This window comes from Laccaria bicolor, genomic scaffold (assembly GCF_000143565.1).
Source record: "Laccaria bicolor S238N-H82 LACBIscaffold_4 genomic scaffold, whole genome shotgun sequence".
Lineage (NCBI taxonomy): Eukaryota > Fungi > Basidiomycota > Agaricomycetes > Agaricales > Hydnangiaceae > Laccaria > Laccaria bicolor.
Window position 1 is genome coordinate 1,723,855 of NW_001889875.1, and position 22,481 is coordinate 1,746,335.

A 22,481-nucleotide genomic window follows, 5' to 3' on the forward strand; every position below is an offset into this window, starting at 1 on the left:
CAAAACTGTTGCAGAAATAATCGGGTTCGTGGGACCTTGCACGTAATCTCGTTTCTGCCTTCTGTGTATGTGCGCGACGGCGACAGTTCTTCGTCCTGTCTACCGCATGTCATACCATCATCATGTGACGGAGCTGGACGTAACATGTGATTCCATTTCCATTACAACCGAATCCCGAGCTCTCGTCGAACGTCGATTTTATTTAAATACATGTTTTGAAGCGTAGCTTTGAGATTCCAGTTCCTACCTATCCCCAATAATGAGCGACTCCGCGATTCACTCCGTTGCTGGCGCAGCAGGTGGCATTGTTGCAATGACCGTCACTTAGTCTGTTCAATCAACTTCTACTACCTTCGTATGAACGATAGCCTGACAAGCTCCTAGCCCGCTTATCTTTCTTTCAACCCGTGCTGCAGTAGAGACGAAGAATGAATCCAAGGCGTGTTTTAATTCGCATCACGTTCAGAGAATGACCGAGTTAACCTGTTTACTCAGTCGACCTATCAAGCCGTTCTAGACGTTATCAAGCGAGAAGGTATCACAGGCTTGTACGGTGGTCTCAATTCAAGTTTGTTGGGCATCGCTATTACGAATGGGTATGTATTCTGAACCGTGATGAGTGATATCAACAATTTATGGTTACTTAGCGTATATTATTACTTCTATGAACGTTCACGGGAGTCCATCCTTCGTGCTCGATCAGGAACCAAAGCCCTCAGCACTCTGGAGTCTATGTTAATTGGCTTGATTGCAGGTACGTTCTTTGCTTGTACCCTATGTACTAGACTGAGTTAGAAAGGTTCCGCAACCACGGTGATCAGCAATCCCATTTGGGTCATACAGACGTCTCAAGCCGTTCGAACGTTGAGCTCCGACTCAGCTCAGCCAGTGGTTGTGAAGAAGCTTGGCTTTATTGAGACCGTACAAAACATTCTGGCAAAGGATGGTCTTTCGTATGCCAGCTATTCCTTTGAAAAGCAAACATCAACGTAAGATCTCCTAGGGCTTTCTGGCGCGGCCTTGGTCCTGCTCTGATTTTGGTTATCAACCCGATCATCCAATACACCGCTTTCGAGCAGCTTAAGAATTTTCTAGTTGCTCGCCGCACAAACAAACTTCGTGCAGCTGGAGCTGCCGCTGCAGTAGCGGTGCTGTCCGACTGGGACTTTTTCCTACTAGGGGCGCTCTCGAAACTTGGTAAATTTCTTTTTGAAAACTTAATTCTGTTCGCTGACACTCCACAGCTGCGACCAGCGCTACATACCCCTATATGTTTGTTTTGTATGTATGCGTGCGTAACGCGAGGGCTAATTTTCGATATTTTCAGTGTCGTGAAGAGCAGACTGCAAGCGGGATCGGCGAATGCCCAAAAGTACAAGTCGTCCTTTGATGGACTGTTGACCATTTTGAAAGAAGAGGGCATTGAAGGACTCTATAAGGGAATCGGAAGCAAAATTATACAAAGTGTGCTAACTGCTGCAATTTTGTTTGCAGGACAGCGGCGTATCTTCGAGATGACGAAGAAGGTCAGGGTGCAATTCAAATTCTAGCAGAACAACATCTCACTCGTGTGGCAGGTGCTGCAACCTATCGTTGCAAAATAATAGATCCGCCAGGTGCCACAAGCATGATATCTTATGAGGTTACCAGGAGGCGCTGTATTGCTGCGGAATTATTTAAAACTTCTTGGGTCTTGTAGTCATGGTACATTCGATTTCCTGGTGATCTGCGATAAGCTGCAATCTCTCGAGTTGGAACTCATGTCGTAGACTATAAAGTTAGACTATAGTGACTTTCGTTTTGCTCCTGAGGCTGTGCTTTGGATAAATACAAATGATCGTGATCAGTCGCCTATCGTTACAGAATGTATCTAAGTTGCTATAATGTATGGGAAGACAGATGGTGCATACAGAGACAAATGGCCAAAATCAGGGGACAGAACGACGGGCAGAGGAGGGTCATCAAACGTAGAATCTGCAATGTACATGAGTATGAAGTCTGATTAAAAAGAGTAAACCATACTTTTTGTTGATCTGATAGAGAAACAGCTCAAAGTTAACCTTCACTTTGCCGTTGAACAAGGCCAAGGACGGTCTTTTTTCGTATTTGGCTTGCAAAAGATCCTCCATTCGAACGTCTTCGGATGCGATCCGGGTCACAATTCCGAGCAAAGTCGATTCCAGCGACAGGGTGAAGATTCCAGCCGTATTGGATGACATTGTCAATTGTAATTTGTCAAACTGGCGAGGGGAATATTGATCAATAGAAAGGAGGATGCCTTTGTCGTATAGATATTTGGCAGTATAGAGGAATGATCCGAATTGTGGAGTCTGTCCTGACCTCTGTAAATCTCGAAGATGAAAATACTGTTTTGTGAATGGGAGGACGAAGCGCTTTTTGCTAAAGATAAAAAAAGGGTCAATATCGGAATCAAGTTCGGTTGAACTACGCACCCCTTTCCCCTCTGCATAGTATTCATTGCTGTCTCGGCGTAGCTGTGATAACTATCGATTTGTTCCTCAAAATACTTCTTCCGCTCGGCCAATTGTCGAAGAGCTTCATTCATATTCGTCATCTCTTGCTGACGCTGGATGCGTTTCCTATGCTTGCTGCGCACATCACCCGCAATGGCATTCAAAATGCCTTGGAATCCGTCGGCACGGCTAATTTTTCCGCCTTTCTCAAGCTCTAGTAAGTTGGCGATCGCAAGGGCTTTAACAGCAGCAAACTTTAATCTTCGTGGTCGCTGAGCTAGAGGTTTAACATGAAGCTGGAATCACTTACGATCGAATGTCTTCAAGTCGGTAGGCCGAATCGTTGGCAACGGCGGATGGCTGGCGCCGTGGATTGTGCCGCATCTCGTTCTCCATTTCAGCATCAAGAATTTCTTCCCACATTAATTCATCATCCTCAGTCACCCTACGCATCAAAGCCTCAATTAGATCCTGGGCCGGTTGCACTCGAAGTATTGCGAGGACGCCGCGTTTGGCCTGAACCCAAAGTGTTTTCTCTTCGGCAAGGGGGTCTACGAGGAAACGAGCTTCAGGACTAGGCAAATTTTCCATACTCGCAAGTCAACATACCACGAACGTCGGCAAATCGATTCGTGAGCTCAAGTGTAATCGCAGAATCTCGGGCATCTTTGAGTTCTTCGTTGTCGAGGTGTGGGACACCGCCCAGTTCTGCAAGAATGACCTTTAGCGTATCATCATTGCTTGCATTCTGAAATGAACGTAAACCAAAATCGAAGAAACTGCTGACGGATGACACACCAAATAATCTTGATGCTGAGACAGTAAAGAGTGGACGGTATATATCTCATTTGGCGAGATATATATGGGTTTTGGTTGAACAGTCGCATCCAAGAATTCATGAGCATGAAATTGGGACTCAGCATCCGGTACATCCGCAACTAACAGCAAGATATGTAAAAATAACGGAGGCGGACGAGGTTGACGTTTTACCTTCTATGAGCCAGGCAGACATTTGAAGTATTGCTTTTCGAACATAATCATTTATCGGCACGTAGATAGGATTGTCATCATCGAACACCTCTCCACTCATAATCTGTGTGAGGATCTTTGATATTTGCGCAAGGTTCTTTCGGGCGGCTATGTTGACGGTTTTAGAGACAATGTCAAATGTTTCTGGTGTTCTGACAGTGGCCATGAGTACAACAAAACAAATGGAGTGGGCAAAAGTCTCACATTATAGCGGGGTTGATGTAGCGATAGTACACAAGACGGCCTATGCATGTGGCATATATTTCATCCGAGGCGTCGGGGAACTTGCTCTGAGTACAATGAGCCAGAAGTACATTCTCGATGCTCAAGAGACTTACCCGGAGGCTGAGAAGGGTCTCCCTGGCTAGATAGCGCATTCCATATGGCATCTTCCTTGTCGATTGAGTGATGGCGGTTACAAATGCTTCTGTCCACCATTGGAGGACTTGAAGATCTAAGTAGATGATGCAAATCTAACACAGCAAACGAGAGGATGATAGAACTGACGACGAATGTATATTCCTCTAGTATCCGGATCCGCGAGGGCTTCACGGAAAGGAATATCTTTTGGTTGAGAGCTCAACACTCCTGACCTCATTTCTTCTACATCTATCCTCGCTCGATGAATCTGATGTTATGCTGAGCAGGTTCGCTAATAATGCAAGTAGATGTGAAGGCTTACTACAGAAGGGTCAACTTCAAGGTCGAGATCAGCGGAATCGATGACCTCTCGGATGATGGATTGATATGCATCCTTGACGTATGTGACTTGCCTCGGACGAATATAATGAACAGCGATGTTGATGTATATTGGGTGACCGCGCACGATGTCGTTCACAGTCGATGCAGCAGCAATCTCATCCCTAATAGCAAGCTGGATGTTGACTGAGTAGGTTGCGAAAGAGATAACAAGGAAGAGTGCTCGCCTGGAACAGTTTCAGCAACAAGAAATCTTCCCTGCGATCTTGGCCATAACCAAATAGGGTCAATACCACCCTCTCGATAAAACGACGGCTTGTCTCTGAACATGTCTCCACAGATGAACGGACAAAGAGCTTGCTTAGGTATTCGCCACGAGTTTGAAGGAGATAAAAGAGCTGTTGATACAGCTCCAGTTTCCGCCGCGCGTCTTGATCGAGCGTATTAGGGCCAGAAAATGGGTCACCATACGCCGCCAAGAGAGAAACTCTGGCAGCGTGTGCCGCAGCACTGTCCGCCCCATGTCTTTTCCTCGCTTTGATCAACTCGTCGAAGCTCTTGACATTTTGGACGATGAGCGCAATCTTAACCTCTAAATCGTTGACCTCATTCTCGAGTGCCTGATTTTCCCGAATGTGTTCCACAACACGTTTCCTGAGTCTTTCGACCTTAATTTCCTCTTGGAAATCAGCTTCAGAATCGTCAAGAAGGTGAACGAAATTCTTGATCGTTCCGACAGTTACGTTTTTCCCCAATGTTAACTGCCGGTATTGCTCCCGCGTTTCTTTAGCGCGAAATAGTGACTGAATTATTACAACCTTACGTAGATTGGCAGAATAGTAATCCATCTTCGCGCGGAATGCCCGCCTTTGCAAAGTCCCCCGGAGCATGGCCTGTAAATTCGTGGCCACCGTTTGACTTCGCAGCAGGTGATCCCTCCAAGGGCAAAAGTCCCGCCGCAACAACCATGCGCGAGCTGTCGCCTGAAAACCCACGATATCAGGCAATGCCACCGTGAGCTTCTTGTTGATTTGACGGTGCTTATTGCGAACAAGACTTGCCCTCGCAAGTGCTTGCAAGTTGCCAACAGAAATGACGGACTGAACCTCTGCCAGCGCCTTGTTGATACTCTGGTGCTGCTGACGTTTTAAGCTCGCTCTGGCGCGAGCTTGCAAGCCCACGACTATGGGAGTAGCTTTTCTGAGACCACGGATTAGTAAAAGTAGACGCTTCCTTGCCAGATACGTCCGAACGGCAGCTTGTATCCGAACCACCACGTGTGACACATTCTCCAGCTTCGCCACTTGAGCCCGCATCCGTCTCCTGACGAGAATACCGCGACAATGAGCTTGCAAGGCGGTGAAGGTCGATCCAAACCGCTTGAGTATCCTGAAACGCAAGCTGGCTTGTCGCCTGACGAGTGCTCCACGTGCAAGCGATTGGAAAGAAATGATAGACAACTCGACATCAGGCCGAAAAAAGGTTTTCGAAAGTTCGACCCTCGTTCTTCGAGTGAGATGTGCGCGAGCCACAGCTTGAAATCGCATGATGGGGAAATTGAACTTTCTGAGATTAGCCTTCAAACGAGCGAAACGACGACGCTGCAGAACACCACGAATTTGAGCTTGAACCTTGATCACATACATGACAGAAGTCTTAATGCGATGAAGGGACGCATGCCACCGCCTCCTGATGATAATGGCACGACACATGGCCTGCAAGGCAACAATCCAAGGCGTTAATTTGATTCTAGCCCGCCTTTGGCTGAACAAACGTTTCCGAAGCAATAGGCCGCGGCAGTGAGTTTGAAGTTTCGAAATGTGACGCTCTGCTAGTCGGATTCTTCCGTGCAAAGTCTGCTGCGTCTTCCTAGTAAGAAAGCTGCGTGCATGGGCCTGGAATGCGATAATCGATGCTTCGTTCTCTAGAAGTAAGCGATCACGATCTAAAAGTATGTCAGTTCCACTTGGTAACTTATTTTTGAGAAGCCGTCACCAACATTCATCCTCGGTTTCTGCCTCGATCTCCAGCTCTTCGTTTATTTCTTTCGCCAGTTCTCTGCCAACGTTCCCAAAATTAGGCATGGCTACACCTGCGTCTTTCAAGCCCTTTTGCGTTCGTTGCAGCTGGTCATCGGAGAACTGAAGCTGGCCGAGTAAATTTCCGATGCGTTCGGCCATGCCACGACGAGCCAAAAGATGGCTGATGTTGCAGTTAATGACTGGAAAGATGAATAAGGGAAGATAGGTACCTCAAAGCATGGATACAGTAAATGACCTTCGGCAGGTTTTTCTTCTCGTACAGGTCGGTCAACTCGAATATAAAACCCTAAATTCTCTTGAGATCTGAGTTCGGGGGTCGAAGATTGGCCTTTACCTCGGGAAGGCCAACGTGACGAACAAAATTGAAGAAGTAATTAATATTGTCCGAATGTCGAAAGTCTAATTTCGGAGCCTATTTCTAGGTCAACTCAATCGGACACCATCCAGTAAAAAATACAGACCTCGTATATCTTTCGCACAGCTGCGTCACCTCGAAAGACTCGAACTAGCTTTGCTAGTACAATGCCATTTCTCAGTCCCTCCTCCATCTCGACGACGCCGAATTCTAACTCTTCACCTAGACAACCCTCGATCCACTGTTGTGCCTCACCAACGTGGCAAAGGTACTCGTAAGCTTGAATTAGGTGTCTCTGTTTGTCAGCCCACAAGCCACCTGATAGGCGAGCAGAGGGTAGCGGGGAGGGAGATAGCGTAGGAGCCTTTAGTGGTATACGATTTGGCAAGCCCATCACAGCATCTGCAATGGGAGCAATGGGAGAAGAGCGCTCTGGTTTTGATGACTTCTGTGTTGGGGTCTCACCATTTCCATCAGCTTGCATCCGCCTCTCTCTCGTCTGCCGGTCAGTACGCACGGGCTCTTCATCGGGCGTAAGTGTGGAAGGTTGATGCTTTTCCTCCCATGAGTCATCCCCATCTCCACTGGCTATCCGTGGAAGATGGCGGCCAAGCTTGTGGTGACCAATACCCAAAGTACTACTGTATTCCCCTGATTTTTTGTTAGACATGTAGGAACTTCTGTACGGGACAGGAGACATCACGGATGTCGGTTTCGACAACTTCATCCCGAGCTGTTGAATTCCAGTTGCCTTTGCACCAGAGTTTAAATGCGTAGACCTGACAATGCTAGACGTTGAGCTGAGTCGAGGCTCGATATCCTTTGTAGGAAAAGAATGAGGGTATGCACCATGGACAGACACAGGCCGGCGTCGGGTAGGCGAAGAAGAGGAACGCGGTGATGACGGGAGTAACAACTCATCCCCGTGTTGCAAACTTGCGGAAAAATTGAAATCAGGTTGTGCGTCAACGGGCGACGATGATGTCCGAAACGACATGTGTGGTTCCGCAACATCGGTCTGTTGAAATCGAGAATATCCGGAAGGAGAGGGTTTAGTAGGTCCATGCTTAGATGAGGAGTGATTGAATATAGCATCTGGGAGGTGTATCCGATGGGGCATGGACGATAATGGTGAATCTACCTCCACGGAAATGCCAGTTACGTTGGGAGACAGTGGAGACGCGATGATTGGCGCAGGTAAAGTACGTCGCTTCAGATGGATAGGCGTCCTTCGACGTTCGACATCTACAGGAGACCTGACCGGAGTAGGAGGCTCACGATCCAATGGTTTGGAGGAGACCAGAGCCGAGGCGCTGGGGGTGGAGGGCGCTCTATTCCTGTAGGTATCTTTCACCAGGCTAGCTGGGGAAATTAGGGTATCATCCCCTCCTCCTGACTCTCTTGCAAGTTCCTCGAATTTGCCTCTAACAACGTCCAAACTACTCCCAACGCGATGGGTTGGTATCCTGCGACGTGTTGTGGCAGGGGCGACGGTAGAACCAGTAGAATTGATGAGGTTGTTTATGCTCGACTGTGAGTTACTCCTCGACAGCGAGCTTGCACCTCTCGATGATGTGCGTTCTAGAAGTCGCGTCTGGTAAGCGAAAGGGCCTTTCGAGCTTGTTGAAGCATTGGATGAAGTTGAGTTTGAGGGATCCATTTTAAGCCCTAGTCATACTCGTCGAGGAATGAAATAGTCTGCGAGGTCGTGAAGGCCGTGGCAATGTTGAAAGACTTCGAAGCACTCAGGCCTTGCTCAACAGAGAAAGCCAAATTTGTGTCACATGCATCACTGCCACAAAACTACAATACTGGCAAAATACTGGAAACATGTCAGAGCTGGCTCAGAGCTTGGGCACAGGGCTATTGTTCGCCCTCTTCCCCCATGCATCACGCGCAACTTTGCGCAATTTCTCCTTTACGATCTTTCCAGACGCCGTACGTTCTATTAGTAGGTATAACTAGTTAACCATGGCAGGCAACGTTGTGATATGATACATACCGAATGGTTCGTTCTGGATGACAACAATGACGGGAACAGCGAACCTTGGCAGGCTACAGATGCATTGAGCGTCTTTCTCGAACCCACCTGTCAGAGGGTGACAGACCTTTTTTGTGCCAGTTTAATGAGTGATGCTTCAGTTACCTCCCCACCGTGTCCTGGTTTGATGAACACAACCGCAGCTACTAGTTCCCCAAGCCTTATATCTGGAACTCCTACAGCTGCAACCTCCAATACACGATCATCCGCATACAGGGTGTTTTCTACTGACACCGAGTCCTTTATGTTGGAGAACGTTTAGCGACGGTTGGACCAGATGCGGTCACCCCACTCACAATATTCTCGCCCCCGCGAATTATGATATCTTTCACTACGATGACGTATGTTGAGGGTAGTTCGAAATATAAAAAGATCTGGCTCACTCCGATCCCGAATGTAGAGGAATCCCTCTTCGTCGACCACGCCAAGGTCCCCCGTCTTAAGCCATCCATCTTTAGTCAGCGCCTGAAGTAATATCACTCAAGAGATCACATGGCTCGTGAAAGGAAAAAAACCTTTTCAGTCGCGCCTATGGATGGGTGTAAGATTCCAATATCGTTAGTTGATGATCATCTCACCTTCATCACGCCAATATCCCTTCATAACATTGGGCCCCCGTAACCAAACTTCACCAACGGTGCCCGGAGGGCCGGATGTATCGTTGTTCATAATAACGATATCATTAACTGGAGTGGGTAGTCCACTTTAACCTTTAAGTTGATAACTTGAGTGTGCAGGCTGATCAACTCACCAACTTGCCGGCCGACTGTCATAATCCTCACCAGCTACCAAATAATGTGACATTTGAAAAGGTTCCAAGGATTCGAGGCTTACCAAAACCAACTGCAACGCTATTGGTTTCTGTTAGACCATAACCCTGACTCCTGAAAGCAAAGTTAGCAAGTGCACGTAGCATTACAGCGGCCATGCAAACATAACGGCAGTTGGAAAAGCCTGTTTCGCTCGCATTGCGAGGGAGTCGGGTGCAGGTGCACCACCGAACATCAGCGATGCCAAAGGACGGCATGCTTTCGAGCTACCTGTAAGATCTGCTACCATGGAAGGAACACTGCGCGAAGTACAATAATTAAATTAGATACGACAAAAATAAGATCATATCATACCCGCCGGCTATCTCGATATCCTCATTCTGGATCAACCTGCAGGGCATACAAGATCAACACATTTGGATGCAATGTGTAATGTACCTGTTAGCTAATCAAGGTCAGCAAGAGAATGAAGGTCCTCCCAAAGTTTCTTACCCTCCTCAACATCCCACTTACGCATGAGGACAATTTTCAAACCTGATAAGGTGGCCAACATCTGATTTAATGTTCAGAAGTGAGAAACCAGCTGAATGCAAGCGCAAACCGATAAGCTCGTAGAACCCGTGACATGGAATAGAGGGACAGAAATCAAAATTCCTTTTTGAGGCCCTGGGGGAGGAACAGTGATATCGTCTCCTCGTCGAAGTGTGGCTCTGCGGCTGCCAACTAGAACCTTTTGGAAGGTCTTAGAGAGATGGAAATGGAAGATACAGAAAGACTCACGTTCAAAACATTGGTCAAATATTGCCTTTGTGTGCTCAGGACACCTTTAGGGTGACCGGTGGTCCCTGGACGAGAAATTTTCAGAACGCATCACAATGATTTGGCTAGTGGCAAATCCAAACCGGAGGTAAACAAGATGGCCGCATTGTCTTCCGGCAGAATCTCAAAATCCTCATTGAGGATGCTTTGGGTATCGCCTTTGTACGCATCGAATACAGCAGCCCACGTTTTCATACCCGCCCATTCTCCTTTACCTTCGCCTGATTCGATAACCAGAAAACCATTGGTTTGCGCTTCACGAGCGAGTTTTGATGTAATAGGCTCTAGTCGATCCGCGCGCTCTGAGTCCACGATAATCAGCTTACATTGGGTATGCGTCAAGCAGTAAACTAAGGTGTTGAGCGGCGACCAACTAAAAGAACCCAAAAAGGGCTGTCAGACCAGATGCATCCCGCGTTTCCCGCGTTACTCACGCATTTGCCAGTACAGAAACCGCACCAATAAGGTCTAACAGCGGAGGCTGAGGAAAAGCCTCGAATTGTGCATCGTAAACCTGAAACTTACGACATGCCCAAAATGCCACCAGGTATTCTGGATAATTCCTGGAGCAGATGGCTACCCTGTCACCTTGAACAGGAGTCAGACACAAGGGTTTTCTCGAGGGAACAAGAATGGTGATATTGTACCTTTACGGACACCATATACATCCCGATAAATCGCGGCAGCTTTTAAAGCACGTTCAAACACCTGGCCAAATGTGTACCGAAGGTCTTCAAAAACCACGTAGGTAGCATCTTTGTGCTGTTGGACAGATGAAAGCCAGAACATCCGTAATGATGGCCACAAATTCTTGTAAACGCGTTGAAGCTGGCCACCGATAAGACGCGTTTGCAGCTCATGTGGACTGCCAGAGGCACATAAAATCGCGTTCACTGAAAGCATCATGATGAACAAATCTGGTTTGGATTCCACACATGCAAATATGGTCTACCTTCCTGTAGGGTACGCTGAGGTTTCCAGGACATGGTCAAATTTGTGGTAGAAGAAAGGAATGGTGACTGTTGAAGACAAGAGTATCAGGATTCAGGATCAAACTGGAAATTGGATGATGGCTCGGTTCAATAAGGACATAATGTCCGAGTCGGTCTCCTACTTATCCACCAGGTAAGTAAGAGGAAACGAACTTACATCAAATAAGTTTCACGATTGGACGAGCAAGTGCAACATCTCATCGTCACCATCGGAGTCCGCGGTGGCTGTCAATGAAATGTGTGGTGGCGGAAAATCGTCAAGCAAAGGTTGACAGGAGTTCAACGCGCCAAGGCCAATTCTGGTCTTGACAAGGCCTTGACTTTGAGCTGCGAGTCTTTTCAAGGCTTCTTCGCATCACTCAACCTCGGCCCAGCACTGCACCAGTGCGGCATCTGCTTCATGTATCAGCGGGATCGACACTCCCGGACTTCAGCCTATCTTAATTCATCTTCTCCTCGATCCAGCTCAATTTTTACGAGGTCTTCTTCTCCCTCATCGACGGGCTCATGCTCCGATCTTGCCTTGACCCTCGACTCAATGGATTCCAGGTAATGATATCTCAAACCCACATCTTACAAACCCACCCCTGACGAAATTGTACAGGAATGCGCTCCCTCTAGAAAAATTGGTTGTTCTAGGAGTCTGCGCCATGGACATTAAGGCCAGAAGTAAAGCGATGAGGGAAATTCTTACTCGTCTCGTAGAAAGGTCCAGGGGAGCCATCGAGGTCAAAGTTTTTGGGGATAAAGTTATCCTGGACGAGGGTACGATTGTGTGATTTCCACTGCTTCGCATACACTTTACCTTCGTCTCACTACAGATGTTGAGAACTGGCCGCGCTGTGATATCTTAATATCTTTCTTCTCCACGGACTTTCCGCTTGACAAGGCTATGTCGTACGTCAATTTAAGGATTCCGTTTTGCATCAACGACCTTGCTCCACAAGCTCTGCTCTGGGATCGTCGTTTGGTAGGCGCGGTGCTTGACCATCTCAAGGTCCCTACACCGACGCGACTTGAAGTATCAAGGGATGGGGGTCCAAAGGTCGACGTCGAACTTGTGGAACTCATGAAAAAAAAACTCGGCGTCACTCTTGGGGGTTTTCTCGTTACGCCCGAAGTCTGCCTTCGAGAGGATGGCAATGCGATTGTAGTAGATGGAAAAGTCATGGAAAAGCCTTTTGTCGAGAAACCTGTCAGCGGCGAGGATCATAATGTATACATTTATTTCCGAGGCGGCGGGGGTCGTCGGCTTTTCAGAAAAGTCTGAACCTTGCTACGTTTTGTCAAAGGCATCTAATACTTGTCTAGGTCGGAAATAAATCGAGCGAACTGGATCCAACACTGAATCATCCTAGGACTGATGGGTCCTACATCTACGAACAGTTTATAGATGTGGACAACTCGGAGGATATCAAAGTTTACACCGTTGGCAAGGAATATACCCACGCAGAGACTCGCAAGTCTCCTGTCGTTGATGGTGTTGTGCGGCGCAACACAGAGGGCAAGGAGATTCGGTGAGTGAGCCAGGTCAAAATTTCTTCTCCGCTACTCTAAGTAACGTCACTAGCTTCATCACAAGGTTAAACGAGGAGGAAAAGTCCTGGGCAGATAAGATTTGTGAAGGTTTTGGGCAAAGGGTTTGTGGCTTTGACATGCTGAGATGCGACAATGGTGCAAAGAGCCAAGTCATTGATGTCAATGGCTGGAGCTTTGTCAAGGGCAACGAGAGCTACTATGGCATGTACTTCTCCACTTCACTTGCGTATGTCCCACCGTAACCATTCATTGTTGTTCAGATAAAGCTGCTGACATCCTCGCCGCATTATGCATGCGAGTGTCATCATCGTTGGAAAGACCCTTGCCGACAACGGAGACCGCTTCTCAAGAAGCGCCCACTTGGCTTTTAAAGGCTAATGTCACTGTCTTTCGTCACGCCGATCGCACACCCAAGGTAAGACAGAGCTTGGTAGCAATCTTGAGTTTACTTTGTAACCCCCCTTTCACTCTAGCAAAAGCTCAAATTCAACTTTCCAATCGGGGAGCTCTGGACCCAACCATTCGTAGCCCTGCTCAATGGAGAGACCGAAGAAATAATTCTTCGTGAGAAAGAACAGCTCCGTTGGATAGCTGCTGCGATTAACGAGGCAAGGAGCCTCGGCGCGGATGGAGAGGAGTTGAACAAATTGACGCAACTCAGCAATGCCCTTTTCAGTAAAATTGATTTGCCTGGCACCAAGGCGCAGTTGAAGCCAGTATACTCAAAACGACAGGCGGGGCAAGTTAGAAAGCTTATCAAACTCACACTCGTTTTCAAATGGGGTGGCGAGGTGGGCTTTTTTGTTAGACACCTTCGCGACTTCCATTAATTAACGCGAGTTTCAGTTCACACATTCGGCCAGGTACCAGTCTCGTGACCTTGGAGAAAACTTGAAAAAAGATATCACTATCATGAGTAAGCGCAAAATTGGTAGCTTTAACCACTTTTCATTGACGAGTTCCTCTAGACAAAGAAGTCCTTCATAATGTCAAGGTGCGAGCACAGAAAGGCAGTCACATCCCATGCTCAATTTAACGCCACGCCTTTTAGATCTTTACATCATCAGAGAGGCGGGTTATTGCCTCTGCGGAAATCTTTGCTGCCGCATTGTTTGACTCCCAGCACCCGAGCTACTCAGTTCCGTCTTCGAATGCATCTAGCTCGTCTTCAGATGGGAAGTCCAGCAGGTTCATGAATAATAATTTGCCCCAACCACAACAACAACAACCTCATCCCCCCCCTTTGAAACTCATTGTCCGCAAAGATTTGCTAGACGACTCGAACGCTGCGAAAGATCTTATGGACGATGTTAAGAAGCGACTCAAAATATTACTAAGGCCAGGAGAGTCCGAAAAAAGACCTGAATTAACGTGGCCAAAAAGCATGAAGAAAGAACCTGTGGAAGTTGTGAAGGTCTGTCTGTCTCTTGAAAATAGTCGTATTTCCGACAGTTGGTAGGAAGTTATAGAGCTCCTGAGCTCTTTCAGGGATATCATGCGCCATAATTTTGAGACGATGGACGTGGACAAGATTCAGGAACGATGGCAAGCGCGTCGGTCTTCTTTGTCACTCCCATTTTTTACCTACTAAATTAAGGTGTTGTGGGGATGAACCCTGGCTCTTCCGAGAGAGATGGGAAAAGTTATTTGAGGATTTTTGCGACGTCGAGCAAAAGAAATTCGACCCCTCTCGAGTACGTGAGACTATCACCTCAGCGTGAACACTTCACTTATCTCAATTCAGGTATCGGAATTGTACGACACCATAAAATATTGCGCTCTTCATCACCGTACTTTTCTGTTTGCCATCTTCAATGAACAGGGGGAAATAGGCCCCCATCAGCCACCCCAGGGCCGGAAAATACACGAACTCTATGGCCGTGCTAAAGCCCTTTTCGATCTGGTTGCACCCCAAGAATATGGCATTGACCCTGATGAAAAGTAAGTTGGGAATGTATATTGCTGCTCCCAACTAAATGAGGTAGGGAGGAGATTGGTGTTTTAACCTCCCTTCCGCTCCTTCGCAATGTGGTATCAGACCTGGAAGCAGCGAGAAATAATGGGGAGAGCTCCTTAACGCTTTACTTCACCAAAGAAAGTCACATCCATACACTTGTCAACCTGGTGCTACTTTCTGGTCTCCCCATCGCGAACCGCCGGATACCGGAGTTGGACTACGCAGTATGTGGACACTACAATCTTGAGAATTGATTCTTACTCTTAATCAGTCACACATCACATTTGAATTGTATGAGAGGAATCATGGTCGTGGCAAGTCTGACAAAGAATATTCCATTAAGCTCTCTTTGAGCGAAGGGGCCCATTCCTCCAATGTTTTGGACTCAACCTTGGATGCTCGTCACTCGCTAAATGTGCAGCCACGAAGGTTTGCTTTGATCTATCGTCTGAGCTAGTCTCTCCCGCTGAACGGCGGTATGTTGCATAGGAAACTAACGCAACATTTGCCCTACAGTTTGGTCATTGAAAAGCTGTCAAAACATTTTCATCGACTTGATGATGTGCGTTCCTCGTCTCCCTGTCACAAACCCTCATGTAACGGTTCACAGGAGAGAGATACTCCATTTGAGATTATCGATACTATCCCAACAACTTTGGCTGATGTCAGTAGCGATGACTCGTAGATTCAAAATTGTGGTTGTCCATATACACGTACAGAACACTGATGAACTTCAACAAAAGGGACTATGAGTAACCACCTTTATAACGAGGTCCATAGTCGTCTCGCCGCTCAGATCTGCCACGACTGGAAACTCGATAAGCGCGCTCATCGTCTCGATGTCGGCCGCCAAGCCGCCTCCTCGACGACGATGACCTGTGGGGCGGACCCAAAGTACTAGAGTGGCGCTGATGGCTGTAATCATCCCCCAAGCGATCCAAAAGGCTGGGTGTAGACGGGGTCGAAGGGTCAGACAAACGCCCTCGCAATGAAGTTCCAAAAGATAATTTCTTGGGAACCTTTTGAGGTGGATGCTGGATTTCGCCGCTATGCTTCTTGGCAGTCTCAAACCAATTGTCGGAATCATTTTCGGCCTCTTGCTGCTTCCGAGCTGTTTGCTCGAGAGCTGCCTTTGCTTTCTTTTTAGCTCGTCGACCGACAAGTTCAGGAGCATTTGCACCCCAATCAGAAGCCAGTTCAGACTCTCGAAACTCGCGATTTCTTGATATAAAGGCTTGTTCTTTCTGTCGAGAAGTGTCGAAGGGTCCGGAAGTAAGGTTATATGAACTAAACGCCGACGGCTCCACTGGTTGATCGTAAGTTTCTTGTTCACAGCAATCCTAATTATTTTCCAGGTTGAGTTGTAAAAATAATCATCCAAAAATGCACAACTTACATCACCCCAATGGCCAGAACTTCCACAACGATAGCACCACTCGTCGTCGGCTACGTATCCTTCGTCGCCCTGACCTAGAGCTAAGCCTTTTCTTCTCCGCCGTGCATCCAGAGAATCGAGTCTTTCATCCTCGGTCAAATACTCGTAAATGCGCCACCATGTTGGGCATTCCTGTTAACGGCCGGTGAGTAAACGACGAGACATAGAAGAAAAGGCCGCACATTGCTTCTGTGAAGGCTTGAGGAACATCGATCGCAGTACTCACTTTGCCTCGAGGAGGCTGAGCGTGCCAAACGTCGATTCGGGCATGACTACAGATACGAATTTGAGCACAATCATAAGCATGGAAGATAGATTGAGAGACGAACCGAGTTGATATGGCCTTTCATGCCACACGTAAAGCAGACTTTGCTTATTGGACAGGAACGGGTCGAATGTTCATTCCGCACACCGCACGTTAAGCACTTTGAGTTGATTGAGACCCGATCCCCCGTGAAAAAGTGTGAGCCATGCTTACTATTAGAACGGGACAAGCAGAGGTCTTGTGCTCTCCCTCCGCTCCACAATTCTTACAAACTGACCTAGTTAACACTGAGGCAGGAGTGGGTGGACTCTCATAGTATCGAACTAGCGTCTGTACTGCGTAAATGAGGTCGAGATGCGCAATTATAAAGACTACGAACCCTGGTATCGTCTAAATCCAGATAGTTTATGAAGTCATCTTCGTCTTCCTCAGCAATCGATTCGGGTAAAATCTCAGCAGGCGTTGTTCCAAACACGGTTACATGAGCGGGTAGCAGCAGTTTCTTTGCAGGTTCCTCCTGTGGAAAGGTAGACGGAGGCATAATATCTAAGGGTGTGGGTTGCACGTCGACGAAAAATATGTTCGCGTGAGGCGGTTTTGGAGATTCGAGTTGTGTACTTTCTACACGGCGTCTCTGCAAGTCATGATCCATTTCTCGATTGTGCGTATCAATCTCTCTTTTCCGCTTCCCATGTCTCCCAGATGTATTCAATTCTGGCGGATTCATATCCGTTGTCGCCATTTTATTGAGGCCGCCACCGTCGGTTCCTCCCAAGCTCTTGTTGAACTTCTTCCTCTGCGTTTCTCTTGGAAATTTTTCGAAGTCGTAAGTAGACACATCAAGATCAAACTCAGTATCGGAATCAAAAACAACAGATTCCAGGGGTGGTGGAGGACTGGTGAGGTCGATTATATCTGCCTCCTTTAAGTTCGCGTATGCCATGAATATCAATGGCGAGCAGGGGATCTTGAGGGGAAAAGGGACCGTGGGAAATAGGTGCGCTCCTTCAACTTATACACTGAGTCTACATATAACCCAGCTACCTACATGGGGGAGGATGCATGTAATATGACTTCGAATGATTCGGGTAATACAAAAAAATCATCAATCCCGGTAATAAATTCTTTGCTTTGATATTGTCCGGCCTTCAGTCAATTGTTGCGCAAATCCTCGAGCCCGGCGACCTGTGGATCGAGGAAAGTCCGGGTATAAGACTATAACACTCAGTTGGTGTTATCTTGCAGTGGTTTGATTCGTGTCAAGTCAAGTTTTCTACTAGGTGGCTTGACTATCTTGTCGGCCTGGTGAAGAGCAGGTACAGGCTTGAACCTCCTTGCTAGCTCGCTTTCGGAACATAAAAGTGCAATATATAGTTGCATGACAGTGGTTTCGCCAGTGCTTCAAAAAGATAGAGTCAAAAGAGCTGAAGGAAAACGGGTTGTACTGAGTCCCAATATGAATTTCACAAGTCGACGACTAGTACCCCTAGATTTTGCCTAGATTAGCAGATGAAGAGTGAAGAATTGTGATTCCCCACCACTGAAAAGAGCGTTTTTGACAAAATTCACAGGCATATGGCCTATCAATCCGTACCAGTTACTGTCATCAGTCAAGCAGCAGTTAACGCAAAACCTAACTGACTTTATCTCCAGATGACAACCCTCCACATGCCTCTTCGTGAGCTGGCCGTGTAGCCGAACAGTGGTAAACCGATTCCGGAATCCCAAACACACTTTAGAACACTTTCCCCTCACTGCTCCGCAATATTGTACAAAGATGTGCTTGCAAGAGCCTTGGGCATCATCTGACGTGAATCATGATTGCTTTTGCTTAAACGTTTTGGTTATTCGGTGGCAGGTAAGGAGATAACATACTAGACCATCGGGTGCACCCACAAGTGTCGGTATCAAGCAAGGTTCGACCGTGCCGTCCAGCAAAGGCGATTCAATCTGCCGATCGACCACCCACCGAATCGTTAACGAGGGTTTATCGAGATCCTGTCATTCGTACATACACTTAGCGAACTGCTGCATGGAAAGTACAAGAAAATATCAAAAGAGTGTAAAAAATTGCAATAATGTGGTGCACCTTTTCGTTAAAATCAATTGATAGATTAGAGAGTTATATGGGAGTTTTGCATACCCTTTCGTACTCTCTAATCGTCACAATAGCATAGGCTCGAATTTCTGATCTAAGGGACAAGAGATAGTCGGAACAGTCCAGTCTTCCTCTTCCTCTTCTTCTTGCGCGGGATCAAGTGTTAGGAGGGCGGTTTGATCCCTTGAATTCAAGATCATCAAACTCCCAGGTAGGGAGGTGGTCCGAGATATGAGGCTGCGCGATTGTCTCAATGGCTTCTTGGGTCTCAGAGATGTTTCCCCTCCTGTGCTTAACGTAGACACGGCATCATTATTTTCACGATCATCCAGGTCCATACTGAGTTGCTCGCCAACGGCTGACATTTCATCCACAGAATCAGTGTCCGAGTGGGCTCGTTTATTCTGGGAGGTAGAGGGATGGCATTCGCGTTCAAAATCTGAGTATACGTCTCGCAAAGTATCATTGGCGGACCGAAAAATGATCCCAGTGGAGTTGGCCTTTACAAAGGCGCGATTGGAGACAGGAGTTGTGTATCCTTGGGCGACATCTATGAGATGGGCGCTTCACGACGCGTATATTGGGTTCGAAAAAAGCAGCTTACTGCTTCGGATGCGTGCCCCCAAGGTTCGGAGCTGAGCGGCGAGATCTGTGGGTGTGCTGATGTGAAATGGTTGGTGGGGCAATTGAAATGGAGGAAGTAGAAATGGTGGGCGCACCTGGGTGGAGGTGCGTCGGACGCTGCGAAGGCTGCATGGGCTTCAAGCGTCAAGATGCGTTTCGTCGGCAATGCCATCGTTCAGAATTTGTGATATTCTGGCAAGTTGAAGCTCATTCAGTGGGTGTGCAGTTGGTCGACACGGTAACGTAATCACGATGTGGCTCTCAGCTAACGGGAACGCAATCCACTATTACCTCTTTCTCTGCCTTGTGGCTACAATTCTTTTTGTGGTATGGAGAGCTGAGCGTACATTTATTGGGTATTGGGTATGATCAAACTTTCCCAAATGAAATGCCATAAAGTCCACGGCCACGCGCAACAATGTGTTAAATAATGTGGAATTTCACACTAAGGTTCACCATCGACGGTCACGTCCCGTCGCCACCTATCGACCCTCACAAGCTTGGCTTCATCGTGAATTGGAGGTGGTGACGGTATTGGTACAGGAGGCTGCATTAGAGCCATCGGATTCATCATCGGCGAAACAAAAAAGCCTGATCCCATCATCGACTGATTAAAAAACAGACTGTTCTGCAGTTGAGCGTGTATCATATGCTGCTGCTGCTGCTGATGATGATGCGCAAGCATTTGGTATTGGGTGCGGCGCTGTTGTTCTGGATGGTAAGCCAAAGGCCGATCGTCATCGTCTGCTCCTGATGATCCGACTAGCCTCGATGCGCGCAGACCGAGAGGTTGATCGTCTTCGTCGTCAGCCCCTGCACGTGCGTTCGAAGGTGGGCCGTCAAAGTTGATATCCATAGAGGGTAAGTTTGGGATCTTCGTTTTCCGAAGAACCGACACCAATGGCTCGTCCTCGTCGTCTGAGGTTCTTTCATGTGGGGGTCGGAGCCGAGTTGTCCGCCGCAACGTTGTTGCAAGTGGTTCGTCTTCACTATCCCGAGGTTGAGGATCGGAGGCTTTGCGTGCATGAAGTGGGTATCTAGGTCCGGTTCCCGTCGTCCGACGAATTTTATTATCCTCCTCATCAGAAGACCCCGCGTGCCAGCCAACAGATGCCCCCTCCGTGTTTCTCCCAGCTATCTCCGCAACATCATCGCTTTCTGACGTGGATTCGTTGTCAGAAGGACGGGGTGAAGTTTTTCTTACAACCTGTCGAACATCGGGTAATAATGGTAGAGTAACTGACCGTGGTTCAGCGTCAGATTGTTCCTTTTCGTTAGCATTATTCCCCCCTTTTCCCTTCCGTTTCCGTTTCCGTCTATGTTCTTTTTCAGCTTTCTTCTTCGCTTCCTCCTCTTCTCTGCGTATCCGTTGCTCGCTTTCAATCTTTTCCGAGGCTTGCATTTCATGCAGCTTAGCCATTTCACGCTCCCACAGTGTATCCACGCCAAATACGGAACGGGCGCCTATGTTTCGATTCGCTGAGGTTGAAGGCTGAAGAGCCTTACTTCCATCCTCAAAATTCAAAAGGGGTTTAATGTTGACCGAATTTCGATTTACAACGGTTTGTTTAGGTTCCTGAGAACCATAAGAGTTGAGACGCTGGTTTGTGGGACGAGCTTGTAGAGAAGCAGGGTCAATGAGGGTACTGGCACGTTGAAGATTTCTGGCCATCATTGAAGGACGCTGGTCACCAGTAAAAACCCTGACAAAGGCATTAACATGAAGTACCTTTCAAAAAACGATATTTTACCTCTGCTTACTCCGCATCTGGGCTTTTCGATTTTCGAGGTCATCGATGAGACTTTTTCCATATAACTTACCAGCTGGACGTGATGGCTTTGAGTACTCTTCCTCGAGGAGGGACATCTGAAATGTCTCATCAACTCCTAACGAATTGAGTTGTGCCTGTTCTCCTTCTTCTGTTGCTCGAGGAAGTTCTCGATCCATATCCAAAATATCTCTTTCCCCGTTCACCATCAACGTACCGCGGAAGGTCTTTTGAGAAAGGGACAGGTCCGCGACCGGATTGGGTGTGAAAGAATTAGAAGCGATTGGAGGCGCTTCAAATGCTGACAAGGATAATGACGCTCGAGACGAACGAGCGCCTGGTGGTAGTGGAGGTCCATCAGTTGATAACTCAAATCCGTCGTGAGCTCTATTGCTATCTTGAGGAGTATTCATAGAAATAGGCTGAAGAGGGCTGGGCATGACAAGGACTTTGGGCCGGAGAAGCTCCATGGTGGAGTATGGACGATCATGTTCTAAATCCCCTGAGGATACAGATAGACCGTCGTTGTCAAGAAGCATTCTTGATCCTATGGTGGCATTCGACATGGTACGGGTATGTGCGGCAGCCTTAGGATCAAAGCGAGACATCCGGGAAGGGAGTCCCAGTTCAAATGGGTTGTCGCTACGCAGTGCAGTCTCCAGCGTGCCGTTGGACACAACCCGGCTCCTGCTAGAATATTCATTATCCTCCGTTGGCTGGTCACGAAGCGGCCTTGGGTCAAGAGGCATGGATGAGTCTACAACAGATGGAAAGGGGATCGATGGAGGCTGAAGAGCAGATATGGATGATTGTGACGCTGCACGGCGACGCTGCGGAGAATAAGAAATATTTGAAGATTGCATGCCAGCTAGCTCAAGTGGAGTGCTGAACGACCTCCGTCGATGTTCATCCACCAAAGAGGAGGGCATGCGTGCTGAGGGTTCGGCGTCCCCACCAAAGTAATCAAGATTTCCGCCAACACTAAGAGATCTAGATGCACCCAAAGCACGCCTGGGCGAGGTTGTTGGATCATGGTTTGTGGATGGCTTATGGGATTGCACAGACACAATTGCAGGAGGGGTAGGTTGTTTCGCTTTTCCCTTGGACTTGGACTTGTCTTTTGGGATGAAAGCGTCAAGACCCCAAGAAGCAAGGTCTACCTCCAACTCAGTCCCTTCGTCTCGGCGTTCTTCGTCATATTCAGAGTAATCGTCAGCTCCAAAGGGGTTTCGTAGAATTCCATCGGATGTTCGCGAAGTTCTGGATCGACGAGTATTTGATGCTGACTCTTTCTTCGCGATACTGCCTGTCTCCGATACAAGGTAATCACTCTTGCGAGAGGCGACATGCGGTCGAGCTGCTGGGTTTCTGCGAAGGTGTGCGAAGATTGCGCTCTCCTTAGCTAGACGACGTGGGGCATGTGGGTCATCTGGATCGTTGTCATACTCTGCAACATAAACTGAGAGTGAGAGTAGGTCGTGAGTTGTAGAAAGTACCTAGCAGGGCAGCAGCCAGCTGAAGTCGCGAGAAAGCAGCAGGCATGTATTATATATACAGTGACCGTCGAGTAGTG

General features: G+C 47.7%; 6 protein-coding genes across 6 annotated transcripts; 1 reads left to right on the plus strand and 5 right to left on the minus strand.

The window, feature by feature from the left end:
• Positions 1–259: 259 nt before the first annotated feature.
• Positions 260–1,550, plus strand: LACBIDRAFT_246468 (uncharacterized protein; the record flags this gene model as incomplete). Its single annotated transcript, XM_001876629.1, has 9 exons — positions 260–327; positions 385–443; positions 479–596; positions 648–754; positions 800–953; positions 1,004–1,119; positions 1,144–1,197; positions 1,245–1,272; positions 1,328–1,550. The coding sequence occupies 9 exons, from the start codon at positions 260–262 to the stop codon at positions 1,548–1,550; spliced, it is 927 nt and encodes a 308-aa protein (XP_001876664.1).
• A 224-nt stretch (positions 1,551–1,774) lies between these two features.
• On the minus strand, positions 1,775–6,993 carry LACBIDRAFT_183224 (uncharacterized protein; the record flags this gene model as incomplete). The annotated part of the gene is made up of 17 exons (XM_001877075.1): positions 1,775–1,974; positions 2,023–2,400; positions 2,454–2,735; positions 2,785–3,025; positions 3,084–3,222; positions 3,273–3,412; positions 3,465–3,655; positions 3,708–3,793; positions 3,842–3,957; positions 4,011–4,131; positions 4,186–4,388; positions 4,414–5,833; positions 5,930–6,147; positions 6,202–6,404; positions 6,454–6,530; positions 6,579–6,656; positions 6,706–6,993. 17 exons carry the CDS (start codon positions 6,991–6,993, stop codon positions 1,962–1,964), a joined length of 4,194 nt encoding a protein of 1,397 aa, XP_001877110.1. The 3' UTR covers positions 1,775–1,961.
• Positions 6,994–8,443: 1,450 nt separating this feature from the next.
• On the minus strand, positions 8,444–11,215 carry LACBIDRAFT_311767 (uncharacterized protein; the record flags this gene model as incomplete). The annotated part of the gene is made up of 20 exons (XM_001877076.1): positions 8,444–8,544; positions 8,602–8,654; positions 8,708–8,880; positions 8,937–8,971; positions 9,024–9,105; positions 9,156–9,169; positions 9,219–9,343; positions 9,392–9,425; positions 9,475–9,524; positions 9,575–9,709; positions 9,765–9,800; positions 9,849–9,855; positions 9,903–9,963; positions 10,012–10,140; positions 10,191–10,255; positions 10,313–10,602; positions 10,664–10,697; positions 10,755–10,817; positions 10,877–11,122; positions 11,182–11,215. 20 exons carry the CDS (start codon positions 11,213–11,215, stop codon positions 8,444–8,446), a joined length of 1,767 nt encoding a protein of 588 aa, XP_001877111.1.
• A 4,399-nt stretch (positions 11,216–15,614) lies between these two features.
• On the minus strand, positions 15,615–17,360 carry LACBIDRAFT_292877 (uncharacterized protein; the record flags this gene model as incomplete). The annotated part of the gene is made up of 6 exons (XM_001877077.1): positions 15,615–15,625; positions 15,697–16,057; positions 16,114–16,284; positions 16,379–16,424; positions 16,695–16,747; positions 16,797–17,360. 6 exons carry the CDS (start codon positions 17,358–17,360, stop codon positions 15,615–15,617), a joined length of 1,206 nt encoding a protein of 401 aa, XP_001877112.1.
• Positions 17,361–18,580: 1,220 nt separating this feature from the next.
• LACBIDRAFT_323622 (uncharacterized protein) lies at positions 18,581–19,311 on the minus strand (the record flags this gene model as incomplete). Its single annotated transcript, XM_001877078.1, has 3 exons — positions 18,581–19,065; positions 19,120–19,175; positions 19,235–19,311. The coding sequence occupies 3 exons, from the start codon at positions 19,309–19,311 to the stop codon at positions 18,581–18,583; spliced, it is 618 nt and encodes a 205-aa protein (XP_001877113.1).
• Positions 19,312–19,584: 273 nt separating this feature from the next.
• Positions 19,585–22,450, minus strand: LACBIDRAFT_292878 (uncharacterized protein; the record flags this gene model as incomplete). The annotated part of the gene is made up of 4 exons (XM_001877079.1): positions 19,585–20,842; positions 20,961–21,006; positions 21,126–22,367; positions 22,405–22,450. The coding sequence occupies 4 exons, from the start codon at positions 22,448–22,450 to the stop codon at positions 19,585–19,587; spliced, it is 2,592 nt and encodes an 863-aa protein (XP_001877114.1).
• Between the last annotated feature and the right edge of the window lie 31 nt (positions 22,451–22,481).